The sequence below is a fragment of the Diabrotica undecimpunctata genome, chromosome 2, assembly GCF_040954645.1.
Source record: "Diabrotica undecimpunctata isolate CICGRU chromosome 2, icDiaUnde3, whole genome shotgun sequence".
NCBI classification, from domain to species: Eukaryota; Metazoa; Arthropoda; class Insecta; order Coleoptera; family Chrysomelidae; genus Diabrotica; species Diabrotica undecimpunctata.
This window is the reverse complement of record NC_092804.1, coordinates 7778051-7795039: the sequence shown is the minus strand read 5'-3', so window position 1 is coordinate 7795039 and position 16989 is coordinate 7778051. Positions and strand designations below refer to the sequence as shown.

General features: G+C 32.4%; 2 protein-coding genes across 2 annotated transcripts in view; one reads left to right on the top strand and one right to left on the bottom strand.

The window, feature by feature from the left end:
* LOC140434137 (uncharacterized) overlaps positions 1 to 16989 on the top strand; it is a 248384-nt gene that overhangs the window by 84671 nt on the left and 146724 nt on the right. The window lies entirely within an intron of this gene.
* On the bottom strand, positions 13041 to 14381 carry LOC140433121 (uncharacterized). The gene has a single exon (XM_072521174.1). The coding sequence runs from the start codon at positions 14379 to 14381 to the stop codon at positions 13041 to 13043; it is 1341 nt and encodes a 446-aa protein (XP_072377275.1).

Genomic DNA, 16989 nt, shown 5'->3' with positions numbered 1-16989 from the left:
ACAACATAGCCCAACAAGAAGTTAACTTGATCTGACTGTGTCACGATTATGTTAATTTTACTTATGAAAAGTCATTATTTTTATGAAACACTTTGAAACACACTTAAAGCTTTGACATGACTATCTATATGAAAATAGTCTTCCATAATAATTTTATAATCTAAAACGCTTACTTATCATTCTGTTTAAAAACCTAAACACTCCTTTTGGTTATGATCTCATTGCACAGTATACCTTTAAAGAGGTATAATAAAAGTAAACCTCACCATAATCCAAGTACTAACTCACTTTCTCTGACAAGCCAACAAATTCCCTCGTTAAAAATACGTGACCCGCTTGCCGAAACTCCTCGCACACTTATAAATCTTCTAAGAATGAACTGACGGGCTTTTCTCCTTGATATAAAGTTGCTCCACGGGAATAGAGTGAAGGACTTGGCAAAACGCAAGTTGCCACCATGATTGACAAATTAAAGTTTATAGGGTTGGAGTTTTAATTAACAGAGTTGAATAAACCCAAGGATATGCACCTGGAAATTGGGGTGGAGTTGGGAAGAGCTTAATAAACTGATTCGGCTTTCTTTGATAAAGTGATAAATTAGAATATTAAATAAAGGAGTTTGGTGAATTGTTTCGATATCAAAATAGAAAAATTGGTATCCATCTACTTATAAAATAAGTTTTTTAATGATACCCCAATTTATCTTTTGTCTGAGTGTGTAACGATAAGACTACCAAAGAGAATTGAAATACTATTACAACATAATACCTCAATCAACCATGGGAGCTTATCGTCTATGTCTAGCTCAATCTCTCAAGTGTGAATCTGTCTTGTCCTAAACTATGAATTAAACCATAAAAATTTAGCTATTAACAAATAAAACAATGATTTAACTAATCATAAAAAATAATATTTAAGCAGCAAAAACAACCCTGCCTAATCATCATCATCATGCAATCTTCGCTTATCCACTGCTGGGCATAGATCTCCCTCATAATTTTTTCATCTATTTCGATCTTGTACCTCTTGCAGCCAATTCCTATGGCAACGTTTTAGATCGTCAGTCCAACGTGTTGGTGGACGACCTCTGCTTCGGTAGGCATCATCTCTTGGTCTCCATTCCAGTATCCGCTTTGTCCATCTATTATCTGTCATTCGAGCCACGTGACCTGCCCAGTTCCATTTCATTGTTGCTACTCTCTCTACTGCATCAGCCACTCCTGTTCTTTGTCGTGATTTGATATAAAGATATCAGAGCAGCTATACAAACTTCAAAAACACATTATACATTGATAATTGGAGATTTTAATGCCAAATTGGAATTCAAACAAGATGATGCAGAATCTGCTATGGGAAACTTTGGATTTGGTGAGAGAAATGAGAGAGATAACAGGCTTCTTGACTTCTTACATCAGGAAAATCTCTTTGTGATAAACTCATTCTTCGGAAAGAAACCCCAACGTAAGTGGACATGGAAGAGTCTGAACCAAAGAACAAACAATGAGATTGATTTCATAATATCAAATCGGAAAGATATTGTGTAGGATGTAACAGTAGTGAATAAATTTTCAACAGGGAGCGACCATAGACTAATTAGAGCAAAAACCACTTTTAACACTGAAGTTGAAAGAACAAAAATGATCCTCAAAAAGAAAAGTGGAAGGTGGCTGTTCCCAGAAGATATAACACTTTACGAAGAAAATATTAGGACTAGTTTGGATACACACGACTTAGAGAATATCAGCATCAATGAAATGAACAATAATATTACTCAAATATTGAAAAAAGCTGAAAAGAAATACTGTCCTCGTCCTGAAAACAATAACAAAAAATTAAGCCACAACACAAAACATCTTCTAGAGGAAAGAAGAAAACTTAGGGAAAATCAGGATCATAACCAAAATAAACTAAGAATTTTAAATAAGAAAATTAAAAAGGAAGTTAGAAAAGATCTGAGATGATACAATACGATGGCAATAACTAGAGTAATAGAAGAAAACAAAAGCTTGAAAGTACTCAGACAGATCATGTCCATTGGAAGAAAAAACGTCCACAAATTAAGAAATGAACAGGGGCAAATCATTGACGATAGAATTCAAATTATGAACACGATAGAGAGTGTTTATACACAACTATACAAAGAACAGCAATATAACCGGAGTGGATCATTACCAAAGATAATCAATCAGGGATCTGAAATTTTACCGGACGTTACACCCAATGAAGTTCGAAGGTCAGTGCAAGAAATGAAAAACAATAAGTCGACATTCGACACCGTAAATCAACAAAAAAGTGGGTGATCGTCAAACCCAGAAATTCCCGATACCACGTGGAGTACGCCAGGGGGACACCATATCGCCGAAACTGTTCACTACGCTTTTGGAATATATATGTAAAAGGGCAAAACTGACCGACAAGAGCATAAACATAAACGGAGAAAAGCTTAGCCATCTAAGGTTTGCAGATGATATTGTACTAATAGCTGATAGGAGAGATGATTCCAAAGAACTTTTAAATCAGCTCTACCTTTCCTCGCTAGAAGGGGGATTGAAAATAAATATATCTAAAACCCAGATGATGACAAGTCTTGTAGTCAGCGAAGATATATGCGTAGGAACAAGATCCAGAGACCAGGTAATGGCCTATAAATACCTAGGTCATGAGATTCGCATGAGAAAAGATAACCAAACCGTTGAGCTTCTCCGTCGTATAAGACTGACTTGGGCAGCCTTCGGCAAGCTGAACCATATTTTCAAATCGTCTGATATACCAATATGCCTTAAAAGAAAAACGTTTAATCAGTGTGTTTTGCCGGTGTTAACTTGACCATGACAAGGGGAACAGTTCAAAAGATCCGTGTGTGTCAAAGGGCGATGGGGCGTACTATGTTGGGCGTTTCACTACGAGACAAGACCTTGCCTAATGCTTTATATTAAATAAATTTGGAACTGAATACTTACGGCATCGATGGGCTGCTTGCTTCTAATTATATGTTGCCTTTAGATTATGTGGGCAGGTTCTGTTGCCGGCTCCAAAGCATGTGGGTAGGCCTTAAAGACAGCTGTTTAGGCCTACATCAATCCATAAAGTATTTTCAATAAAATGTTCTAGGAATATCCCATAAAATACTCCAATAAAATGTTCGAGAAATATTCCATAAAACTTTCCAATAAAAGCAGATGGCAAGGACAAAATGAAATAGAATTACTATTATTAAACTTAGCCGACATTATTCAACCTGTCTATCGAATATGTAGGAACTCGTTAAAGGAAAAGTCCTTAGAAAGATATTAGGATCTATTAATGAAAATATATTATGGAGGTCCAGGTGAAACCATGAACCCTACCAACCGTTCAAAGAGGCACCGACTTCAGAATTCATTAAATTAAAAAAAGGAATTTAGATGGGCTGGTCATGTAGTAAGAACGAAGGCCAAAAGATTTCCGAAAAGAGACCTATATACTAAAATTTAGGCTGCAAGACTAAAAAGAAGGCCACACAGAAGATGGAAGGATGCAAAAATTGTAAGACCTGAAGATCTGAAAGACCTAAGGAGATGGTTTAACGCTCATCCGCAGAAATCTTTCGCGCAGCAGTTTCCAAAACTACAATTGCCATTTGGATCGCCAACCTTCAAGAAAAGACGGTGCCATGAGAAGAAGATAACATGGCCGCATCTGGATCACCAGATTTGTTTGTAATGATTTTTACGGGCACAAATTTCTGTTCCGATTTCATCTTTCACTGCTGCTTCGATGTCTTCCTTTAGTCTAGTCCTGTCCCAATCCCAATGGAGACGTAGGACATGTAACTATTGCTAAGAGTAGTCAAGAAATATTTAATGATTTTGGTATGCCAACCAAAAATTTTATTTAGTTATTTTGCTTACTTTGTATTTTATCATTTTCATAAAACGTATTAAAAAAAAACAACAGCAAATTACTAAACCGAATTCTTTATGCGAGTAACCAAATACAGTGTAACTATTTTTTTTTAACTCACCTATTCATTTACAAAAATAAACCTACCCAATACTCCCCCAAAATTATCTATAAAAAACGCTATCGATCCCCAACCTAACATACAAAGTTATTTCTAAACAAACAATAAAAATAGACTTCGTCGAACCGTTTGTGAACTCTTTTCTCCATATTTCTTCGTGTCGTCGCAGGTTGGAATTATTTGTCTGAATTATTTCTCAGAGAAATGGAAAATTGCATGTGGATACATCAGGGGATTTTTAAAACACGTCCAGAATCTTTTATTTATGCAGAAAGTTTGTAAAACGAATTTTAACGAGAGAAATTCAAACACTTGGCGGAACTAACGACCTATCAATTTAAGATTAATGGTTGGTTTGAAAAAAAGAACGTGAGCAGAAAGGTAATTGCCGAAAAATGGTAGAAAAATATAGTCTATTAAAAACGATTTAACTATTTTTTACTTTGATCAAATAATTGAACGATTTGACGAAAAATTAAATTGAAAGTAGCAGTATTATGACTTTAAAAAAATAAACGTTTATTATAGTATCATAAAAACTTAACGCGTAACCGATAAGGTGCCATTTGAGTTACATTGAGCGTGATGTGAAGTCCCACGGACTCCTTTTTAAAAAATAAAAAAAAAAGATAAAGGTATTTCAAAAAATTTCACCAAAATAAGTTCAACTCGATGAACTTTATTCGCTCATAGGTATATAAGTATGTTATTAAAATACCTTTATTTTACAATAGTACTGAAATTTCTCCTTATTATAATAAGCCTCTATAATTTCAACAATACAAAAAAGTGTTTTTTTTTTGCAAAGTTTAGAATATATAAGATTTAAGGGAATACCAATCATTAATTTTTATGCAAAAAATAAACAATTATTTAGTAAAAAAATTCTGACAAGAGGTGAACTACACTAATTTTAAACAACATTTATTTTGGTTACGATTATTTTGAAGCATATTTTGTGCGTATTTTCTTACTACATGATAAACATATAGGCTTTTACAATCATAGCGTAAGTAAAATGTCTTTCTATGAAGTTAAGATGGGCATAAATTACAATATTTCCGAATCTTTAATTTTTTTTGTGTGGAAATTTTGCTGGTTCTTCTAGTGCAAGTATTGTTCGTATCGAGTTTCTTATATCTAAACTAATTCTAGGATTTTCAAAACATCTACTCATAAAAGGTTTTATCAGGCTTCTCGCTAGTGCCTTCATTTATCTGATTTGGGATGTATTTCCGTTATTTTTGAAACAATTAGACATGACAAATGCATTGACACAACTCATGTCTAATATTTGATAAAAATAGCCATTGGCCAACGTCGAGCTCTCCTTGAGGTGTAAATGGTGCATTTCTCATTTAGTGCATCAACGCCTCCTTTTGTTGAATTATAGAATAATATTATTTCAGGTTTGTTACTTTCAATATCCATAGCACGACAGTGGTGCATAGAGGAAATGACGATTACAGCCTTGTTTTCCTTAGGAATATATGAAATTAGTGTTTCATGGTTTGAAAATTCATATAATGCAAAATTAACTGGTTTTTGATTTGTTTGCCTTCAATTCTGAAGGTATTTCCATTTTTGATTTTCTCTTGGTTGCGACATAGGTAAGGCCTCTGGACTGTAACTCTTTCACTAGCTTAAAAGAAGAAAACCAATTATCTGCAGTAATGTTCCTATTACTGCCAAATAGAAGTTTTGATAGACGAGTTGCCGATTATGTCGATTTGGTTAATTTTTTTTTCTGAATTTGAAAGATTAATTCCATCCAAACCTTTTCCGGTATATATTAAGACATTTTAGGCAAATTGAGTCTTAGCATCAGTTATCAACATTAGTTTTATGTCATTTTTTTGTGGCTTATTTGGTATGTACATCCAAAAAATTACACCGGCCCCTAAACCCGATTAACATCTCATCAATGCATGCATTTTTTCCAATGTTAAATACATCTTGACAATTTTAGACTTTTAAAAATGTCATTAATATGAGCTGCTGGTGGTTCTTTCAGTCTTTCTTTCCTAGATGTGGCATCATCAAACCTCAAGCAATTTATCGAAACACTAAATCGATTTCCGCTCATAACAGTCCCAAAAATCTCTCTTCCGGTTCCATCTGCAGTAAACATGGCGTCAATGTCATCATCATTAGATTTATAGATCGCAGTATATATTAGTAGGCCCATCAAAGCTCGTACTTTCGTACTATCCGTATCTTTTAAATCTGTTCGTGTCTCTACAGCAAACTTTGTTCGAATTTCTGTAATCTTTATACTTGTATACTGCACCATAGTATTTATCATACCTTCAGAGATGAGAAGGTTCCATATATCTTCTGGAGTGGCTTCATCTTCTAAAGTACAAGCAGGACTTTTTAATCCTGATACGGTTATGACTATATTATGTTGTGGATTTCGCACATTTTTTACAGGTTCATTTATTGCCCACTATTGTCGATCTTTTCCATAATAGTACTTTTTTCCAATTTCATCCTAATTCTTTTGGTCTAATTCTTCATCAATATTTTCATCATTTGAAATAGATTGTTCGTTATCATCACTTTCACTTGAAGGTCGATATTTATGTTCTTCTTCGATATCATATTCATCTTTTAAATCAGATAAGTCAGATTCTTTTTCCTTATACCATATTAAAACAATACTTTCAAAATTATTGTCTAATAGATTAAGTTTGTTGATATATTAGGAACCAAATACATCTAAAAATAACAGGTTTTACACAAATATCTTTAATTTTATAACAATTACAAAACTTACCTGTTTTTTGAACAAACTTACCAATTTGAACGTATTCATAGTACCCTAGCTAAATACCCACTAAATACCAATAACTAGCAATAGTGGCTTGAAGGTACATGAGCACGTGGAAGATTCAAGCTCACCGGTAAAAAGGTACTATAACTTCTAAAGTACTAGGAGACTGCGTAACTTCAGCTCACCGGTTTCGAGTTCAATTCGCTACTTTCAATGTAAACTTATAACAAGAAACCAATGTCTGAATTTCTAGAATTAAAACTAAGTATAAATATATACATAGTAACAAAAAATTTAACTTTTTCTTTAAAAATACCTACTAAAACAATATTACTAAACATTTTATTGTTGTGAGTTTTGGTAATTAGGTGAAAGAATATATATCTGACTCCGAAAGTATATATGCTACAATCTGATCATAGTTGGTGAGTTCTTGGAAAGCGTACATGATTCTTTTTGAACTGCTTGTATCTCCTGATGTGATACTTCCAGGACGTTTTCCAGAACTAAATAAATTGAAATGTATCGACAGCGATCTGTCCTGTTCTGTTGACAATGGGAATGTAACACGCTACGACTGGGCTTAACATGACGTACTGGTCAAAAAAAATTCTGGGTGCAAACTTTTCAAAAATTTAAACTCTTTAAAACTTTAAGCGTACCTTTAAAAGAACTGATCTACCTCATCCACTATTCTTTGTTTCTTTTGCTTTTTTTTATTTTTAGGTATTCTAGTATCTTCTGACTATCATTCGGTTATTCCTCATTTTTGGCCATTCGTTTTTTCACTTGCACAAAAGTCGATTCTTAATAAAAGCTTTTATATCACTTGCATTATTTTAATACTCGGCTTTTTCTATATTGGCATATACGGCACTTATACTTTTAGAATTTTGAGCCTGCATGAGTTTAAGTTTTATTAGTTTCTAAAGAGGACTTTTGGGATAGATCAGTAAGAGTTTGAAGGGTGCTTAGTGATTCACTTAAGATAACTGAATTAGCACTGTCATTATAATTTCATTAGAATGCATGATAGCTTTCAGCACTGAATAGAACTCGATAGGTTGAGAAATGAAATTGATATGTGTGGAGAAATAAATGCAGCGCCTACTCCTCTGTAGTATTTGGATGCATCTGTAAAGATTTTATAACAATTCTTGTAATGCTGACTGAGAATTAAATCTAAATTATGCTTGATCTCTGCATGACTATTACTATGTTTGTCAAATTGGGTAAGGCCAGTATTTATATTTAAAGTTTGAACAATCGGTGGTGGAGATTTTTAACGTTGATGGGAAAAGTATTTGGGAATTCGATGTCGAGACATCTCAGACAATACAGTACTCACTTATAATAAGGTTTGTGTTTGATACTATGGTAAATAGAACCTTATATTTATTAGAGAACGTGTAATTAAATAGCGATTTATTCAAATTTCAAGCTATTAAAGTCGCATGTGATAATGTTAAAAAAATTGGGAGGTTATATATTGAAGGCTCCCCACTTTCACAATATAAACTCTCTAGAGATGACGTTCGGTATGTTCCAAGAGATAGTCTAAGTGCTGTGTTGTCTATAGAAGTAAAATTTTCATTCCGGCTAATTTGATAGCATTTAAAAAAATTCTAAAACTAAAAAGTTTTTTTTAACTTAAAATGCCACAGATGACACTTTCAAACGACACTAAAAAACCACTAATTATGTGTTTCTTTTAATAAGAGTGTATTATTATTTGATTATGAAGGACTTGACCTCTACGAACAAAGAGAACCATGAATATATTATGACTATCAAAATAACTACCTATAATTATATAAGTATAATTTTCTAAGTCTGTCTAATTATTAGTTTTATATTCTGAAATATTTTGGAATATATTATTTATTTAACTATATAATAATTTTTTTTACGTTTCTTAGTTTTGTTGTGGTGACTTACTTTTAAATGTATGTTTCCAATCCTTTTTATTATTAGAATTATGCAATTATAACATTATTTTGTAAGATATCGTTCTCTTCATAAAATGACCTGCTGTTTTTTGAACCTTAAAGTACATTTTAACACAAACCTTATATTGAAGTATGAAGAGATCACAGGAAAAAATTGAGAATCCATGAAATTCGATATTAGGAAAAATAGAAGTAAAAGTATTATGACTAGACTTCGGCAAATATGCAAATGTAGAAAATATGCGCATAAATATGCACGTGTTTACCCGAAAATATGCAAATATTTTACAAAATATGCATACAAATAAATAAAAAAATCGTAAAATAGTAACAATTTTATTAAAAAAAAGTGTACATAACTAAATATTTCCTACTATTCATTAAGATTTACATTTATTTTAAGTAACTACATCATTTTTAAGTATGAATAAACTTATTTAGAATTATGGTAACAATAAATGACCAAGTGGTGTTCAAAATTTTCTAACAAAAACTTGTGGCTTCTGTCTGAGTACATATATTTATATATGGAAAAACTTCGTTCAACATCAACTGATGTAACGGGAGCATTTTTCAAACTAACCAAAACATTTGGTTCTAAATTAATTGTTTCCGAAATATTTCCAGCTAGAACACTGACTACTTCAGAAAGAATATGGTAACCTTTATTTTTTTCCATAGTAGCTTCAAATTTTTTTAAAATATCTTTTCCAATATTACCTCTAACGTTCCGACAACATGACGCAAATTCTTTTATTAATGCTGTACTTTCGAACAATGACAGTTTTGGTGATTCTAACTGAGTAATTGTTTTTTGAAAAAAACTAAAATTTGATTTTATAAATGAAAGTTCTTGTTGAAGCAAGTTACTCTGAAAAGTTTGTTTAGAATCCAAAAGAGATTGAGAACTTTCATCTGTTAACGTATCAATTATGTTCTTTATTTTAACAAAATGATCTGCATAAAAATTAGCTGCTTCTAACCATGTTCCCCATCGCGTTAAAATAGGTTGTGGTGGAAGAGGAATGTTAGGTAGCATTTCTTTATAAAGTTGAATTCTTATAGGAGATTTAAGAAATACTTTTTTGACACTGGATATCATGGTATTTACAAGAGGAAACTTTTTTCGCATTTCCTCTGCAACTCTGTTTAATCCATGCGCTACACAAGTAACATGTATTAAATCTGGGAAAAATATTTTTAAATTTTGTCCTGCTTTCACCATATAAGGAGCAGCATCCGATAAAATAAGCAGTAATTTATTAGAAGGAATAGTTGTCGGAAGAACAAAGTTGCTAATGTTTCTTGTATAAAACGCGAACTTGTTAAAGCATTTGTTTTCTCAAGTTGCTGGCATGAAATAAGATGAGATTTTGGTAAGGTATCTTCTTTAAGAACACCAATCAATAAATGAGCAATATACTTTCCTGAGGAATCAGTGGTTTCGTCTACAGATATGTAAAAATAATTATCTGCAATTTCTTCCTTAATATTAATTAACACCGACGAGTATAGCCCGTTCACATTATTTCTTCTTAGAGACCGATCACTTGGAACATTAAGTTTGCAATATTTTTTTAGAAACGAACTAAAATTTACATTTGCTAATTTTGAAAGCGGTATATTTGCAGACACTAATGCGCGACACAAGTCTTCATTAAAAGTTTCTTGCTCATCTAATTTTTTTGAAGTAGATTGGAAACATTTAGCCATTGAAGTTTGATGTTTTCCTCCTATTTTTCCTTTTTTTGGTAAATGTTTAGGTACCTAATTCAATAAACTGGGAGATTTTGGAAAATCCCTAAATTAGGAACAAAACTATTAGCCGTTTACCTGCTGTTAAGATACAATAAATTGTAGATAGATTTGGGGATTAGATCATAAAATGCAAATGAGCGAACCCTTAGCGATTATCCAATAACTGAATGCCTCAGTGACCGAGACTTTCTAAGAATGTTGAGGGCTACTTAAATTGATCTTCTTTGAAATTGTAAATGTTTTGTACCTGTAGAGATTACGTACTTAGATCATTTCTTGATTAAAATGACTACAAAATTTTATACAAGAATTGAAATAAATTGGTATGTTTAAAAATTTTCAAATACAGTATAAAAAGCTGAACTTTTATGCACTTTATGCAAACTTTTATACAAATATGCCAAAATATGAAATATTTGCATAAAATATGCACAATATGCAAAATTAGCAATATGCATATTTGCCGAAGTCTAATTATGACTTATATTTTATTGTACATTTGAACACCGGAAAATATAGTAACACAATACCTAACATTTTTTTATATCGTCGGTGCAATGCCGCACCCACGCATGTGCAAAATGAGCTGGATAAATTTCTGTAAGAAATGTATCCAAGTGTTTCTACGCCACTGGTAGCAATTAACTTATACTTCTTAAAATCCACCGAGGTAAATTCTTCAGCAAATTCTCATGAAAGCCGATAATGTATTCAAAAGATATTTTTACCCACAAATTAACTTTCTCCGACCAATTTTCAAAATTTTCCTGTTGAAAAGTATTCAAACGGTAGGTTTTACCTAACTCTGTATAGAAATCTCGAAGATGTTCCCTGCAAACCCCTTGGCAATAGTAGGGCATTGCAATCTGGACAGATTCGATGTAGATATCAGGATCGAATTGTTTTATAATGCCTCTTTTTCCGAGTCTTCTCGATCGAGGATGGTTAATAAATGGTTGAAGTGTGGAGTAAAAATTACAGTTTTATTGATAGCTACTAATAATTACACTCTAGTTGTTGGTTAGGTAACTTTTTATAATAGACTGCGCTCAAATGAGCCCAAATCCCCAATTTATAATTTCACAAATAATGTATACCTCAGCACAGAGGTTAATACTTCTTTGCGGCCGTTATTGCAACACTTAGGAAGTTCAATTGGAAAATATATTATTCGGCAATTTATTAAGTCTGTAAGTTTTTCTGGTGAATGGACTCTAATTATTAAAATATTACTGGATATGTTTTATAATGTTTCAATTATACACGGTGAAACTATACTTCGATCTGGAAATCTTACGGAGTGACGAATTTTTAAAGTATAGACAGTTACGGTGTCGAGCGGAAGGACGTGAGGAAGATCATAGGCGTCGAGGTTTTTGGATAAATATTTACAGCAATTTTATTAATATTAATATTTAATTTTGTAGTTACCTCAAAAATATTTTTAAAATAGACTAATAAAATTTTAAAATTTAGTTAACTAGTACATTTTTACAAGTAAATGAATTACTATTATATCATTTTCGGGCTCAAATATAAAAGAACCGAAATAAAATTCACAATAAAATTAAACGCCATCATCAAATAATACATGTGTGTATTCCCAAAGATATCAACAACACAATCAAATTTCATCTTACGTTCTTGGTGAAAACTCACGAAAATACTTTTCAAACTGAATTATTAATCAATTTTACATAACTTACTTTTAATCAACATCAGAAATGTCTGAGTCATCGCTATCTGCACCAAGTTGAACGACAATGGGTTCCATAATGATATCTGCCTGTATAACTAAATTCCACATATTTTCTTCTTCTTTCTGCGTGTGAAAGATGCAGTTTTGCCAGTTCTCTTGAGTAACGTTATTTATGGCTTCGTGGAAGAGCACTTTTACATAACTTAAAAGTAGTATTTTTACTTGCAACCTCCTTTTTTATTTGTTCCCAGATTAGCTTAATACGATTAAGCTAACAATGGTGTGGTGGTTATCGGTGAATAAAAACCGCATGGTTACGAGACATTTTATCAAAGACGTATTTTACAAATTTTTGTTTATGCTGTCCTGCAATATTTAGTAACTCCGGCTTAACCATAGACTTGTAATACCCAATTTCTTTCCTATCTAGCCATTTACTTATTTCTCCTTTTCACCAACTTGTTGTTGGAAGCTTTTCTATTTGACGACTTTGATAGGAAGCATTATCTAAAATGATTATTGAGCCAGGTTCAATTTTTGTCAATATGAACAAAAACCAAGTTTCAAATTTCTCAGTATCCATGTCCTCGTGATAATATCCAGATTTTTTGGATTCAAAACTGAGAGTCCTCCAGGAAAATACCATGTTCACTATCAATATGTATTATTATTAGATGTCGGCCCTTACTTGATGGTGCTTTTAGACCTGTAGAGAGACCTTCAAGGAACGCTTGTCGAGTGTTTTTAATATTTAAATCGTGCCAAACTTTGTTTGTCACGATTAATTGTGGCAAATTAATTGTGAAACACACTTGGAATGTACTCAAGAAATGGCTCAAATTACAAAACTTACTCTTACTCAAAATCAGAATTATCCGAATCATCGCTCTCGTCATCAAGTTGGACTATAATCGGTTTCATAATTACATCTACCTGTATATCTACATCCCACATCTTATTTTCTATTTTCTCCACGTGACCGATGCACTTTCGCCAGTTGTCTGCGGTAACGTTACGTATAGCTTCATCGAATAGTACTTTAACATCACATAATTTAAATGTAGTATTGCGACGTGCTACCTCTGTTTTCACTTGTGCCCAAATCAATTCAATTGGATTCAGCTCACAATGATATGGTGGTAATCGATGAACAAGAACTCCGTGACTAAGAGCCATTTCGTCAACAACATATTTATGATATTTATGTTTATGTTGTCGTGCAATATTTAACAACTCAGGTTTAATCATTGATCTGTCATAAGCGATTAGTTTCATATCCAGCCAATCAATGATTTGTCTTTTTCGCCAGCTTGTTGTTGGGAGCTTTTCTACCTGTCGACTATGGTAGGGAGCATTATCTAAAATTATTACCGAACCCGGTTCTATTGTCGGTAATATGGACGAAAACCAAGTTTCAAATCTCTGAGCGTCCATGTCCTCGTGATAGTCACCAGATTTTTTTGACTCAAAACATAAAAGTCCACCGGGAAGAAAACCAGACTCACTACCAATGTGTGTGATAATTAGACGTCGACCTTTACCTGATGGTGCCTTAAGGCCTGTGGATAATCCATCAACAAATGCTTGCCTACCGCTTGTAATATTTAAATCGCGCCAAACCTTGTTTACAGTATGGCCTTCATTTAGCCATGTCTCGTCTAAATAATAAATTTTTCTCTTCTCGGTGCGATATTGACGAATTTTTTTTATATAATTGCGTCTCCATATAACGACTTCACTTTTTTCTATGAGACTGCTTTGTCTACATCGTTTCATATATTTGAAATTCATTAAATGAAGTGTGCACAGTAATACTTCTCGTGAAATTTTTGGCAAACTATCGTCGCTGTCGATTTCTGCAGAGATTTTCTTCAATGTGGGAATTTCATTCCGAAAGAAAAACGAATGAATTTTTTGTCGAATGGCTCTTTGTATTTCTTCATCTAAAACGATCATCTTCCTTCCTCTTGTTTCGGTGTTCGGTTCTTTGACTCCTTTCTTATTTTCTTTTATAATCTTATAGATACTGCTTTCCGAAACTTTCGTCAAGAAACTGCAAAGAGAAACAGCATCCGAAACACCCATATTTTCACGTTTTTTAAGTCCATCAAAAACATTTATAATAATGGTTTTTACTTCCGGAGTTAAAACTGTACGAGGACGTTTGCTACAGCTTATTAAATTACCGTCGGCCATAGTTTTATGAATAGGATACCTGAAAATTAAAACCGTGTTTATCGAATTTAAAAATTTAAAATTTTTGATAAAATACATTTTGTATTTATTTAAAGAATTAATATAGGTACCTAACATATTGCACGTCTATTTTAATGTAAATAAACTAAAACAGCGTTTGTTGATAATATTTAAAAGATACCATCTCCCTTTTAAAATATTTGTGAAAATTTACTTCAAAAGACAAATCTAATCTTCAGTAACAGCAATGAAGTCGATGGGAATGATTTAGAAACGGTAGATAGGTAAAAGTACTTAAGAAAGTTAAGATACGAAAATCATACTCACGGAGTACCATTTGAATGAAGGCCACGAGAGGACAGATGAAGAGTAGGACGTCCCCAACACGCTGTACGGATTATTTAATAAAGGTAAATATTACCTGAATGAAAGAAGTGCAAAATATTAAAAAATGGAAGCGAATAGAGGAGGCCTATATTCGGTAGTGGACAACACTAAGAGGCTGCAAGGCTGCAAGATGACTCCAAGACCATATATTTTAAACAAAAACTAAAATTCCTCTCATTTTTTAAAAAATTTGCAATACTTTATTAATTAATACAAAACATACACTTCTATTTAGATAGATCAAATTGCTTATCGTATGACCAATGTACCTATGCCCTAATTTTGCAAATGAATAACCTCATATTGTTCATAATTATAAATGCCAATCCCTGAGCTATCTAAATGTCTTTGAAACTGTCTATACGAGTGACTCATGGCATCGAGAGAGATTATGCCTGTGGTAGATCTTTCCAGGAATGCCGCGTATTGACCATAATATTCGAAGAGATGTTATAAGGAAATTCCATAGCGAAGTCATTCTGAAATAAATATTTGCAATGTAAAGATACATTGTATAATATAAATTAATTCGTAATGTTGTAAGTAAAGTTTAAACAATCGAACGGTAGTTTCACGTTACAATATTTTATACCCAGAGAAAATCCGTATGCAACACTATCGTTTTTTTGACTGCCAGTATTAAATAAAAAATTTTATAATTCACAAAGAAGTGATTGAAAATATCCACTTACCAAAGTTAATATACAAACGATATAAATAAATTGTTAATAACCACTCAAACACCAAAGAAACACTTTACAGACAATTTATAAAAATAAATATAACAAGTTAAGAAGCAATATTTACGGCAGTTACGCTACTGATAAACTGATCGTAGTGAAACAAATTAATCTACGGCCACTTCGTTTCGACACTACAGCTCTTCGGGAGCTAATCGTTGGCATTCGTTACTCAAAAACGTGGTTTAATGTTGTTATCGTATACTGTTTCCCCGGTGTTTAGTTCAAATCACAGTTTTATTAAAGCGGACTGTCCGTCTGTCTAGTTACACTGAATAATTTACATAAAATTAATTTAATTAAATTTTGCCGTATGTTCACGTTGTGGTCTTATACTAAGTATTTGTCACTCCGTTGTATTTTCCGATCAGGGTATATAAAAGGTTAAGAAGTTAAGAATAATGTGAGATTAAAAATTAAGGGATTCATTTGTGATTGAAAACAATCAGAATTTTAAGTATTCAATATCGTTGTAGTGTTCGACCAAGTTTGTATAACTCACGCGTAGCATTCAGTGTCACATATTAGTTAGAATCGCATACACGCATTCTTGGTTCAGAATTTCAAGTGTCGCTTAGTTAAGTAGCTACTTAGTTATTATTACATAGTTTATAGTTAAAAGCTAAACGCCCATTTTTAATTAATTATATTAATATTGCAGAGAACATCTTTAGTTGAAGTGATAATTGTTGGTAACATTTTAATCTGTATCAGTGCTCGTGTAGTGTGTCGCGGAGTAGTATAAGGTGGACAGTGATCGGCGATTTCAATAAAAGAACTTTGCGCTAAAACTTTGGCTAGATTTTAACTTAGTTGTAGTAACATTCAATCATTAACTTACGTATTGTTTAAAAGGCTTGTGTTCTTATTTTTCACGTTAGAGGGTGGTCCTTCGATTTGGAAATAATTACATGATTTAGTACGCTCTAAATGGTAGGAAGAACGCCATCCTAATTTGTTGAACAAATGTCCGTTTAATTCTACCATGAGCGTTAGCAGATATCGAACTTTTAAACTTTTATATAGTTGCCAAAATTTCGAATGTATTGCGTCCTCTTTTTTTGTACTTTTATTAACAGATGTTATAGTTATATTTTGAAAATATTATCAGGAATTTACAAAAATATCCATCAATTTTCGAAAAAGTTACATTCGTGATTGTGGCATTGTAGATTTTGTAATAAAATGCATATACGTGAAATTAAATCAACTTTTATTGTTGTAAAAGTGGAACAAAATGAATTTTCTAGTATTGAAAACTACAAAGATAGAAATAATAATATAGTAAAATACTTAAATCATATTTTAGAATAATTTAATTTTTGTCTGAATCCCCGCTTTCATATATTTTTATCGGTATGTATAGATTTATAAAAGTTATGATTTGTTATTTGTTTGTGTTAACTGTTAAATCATTACACATTTTCTGCAGATCTACATATTTAGCAATCGCAATTGGCAACTGCTTATCATAAGCTTTG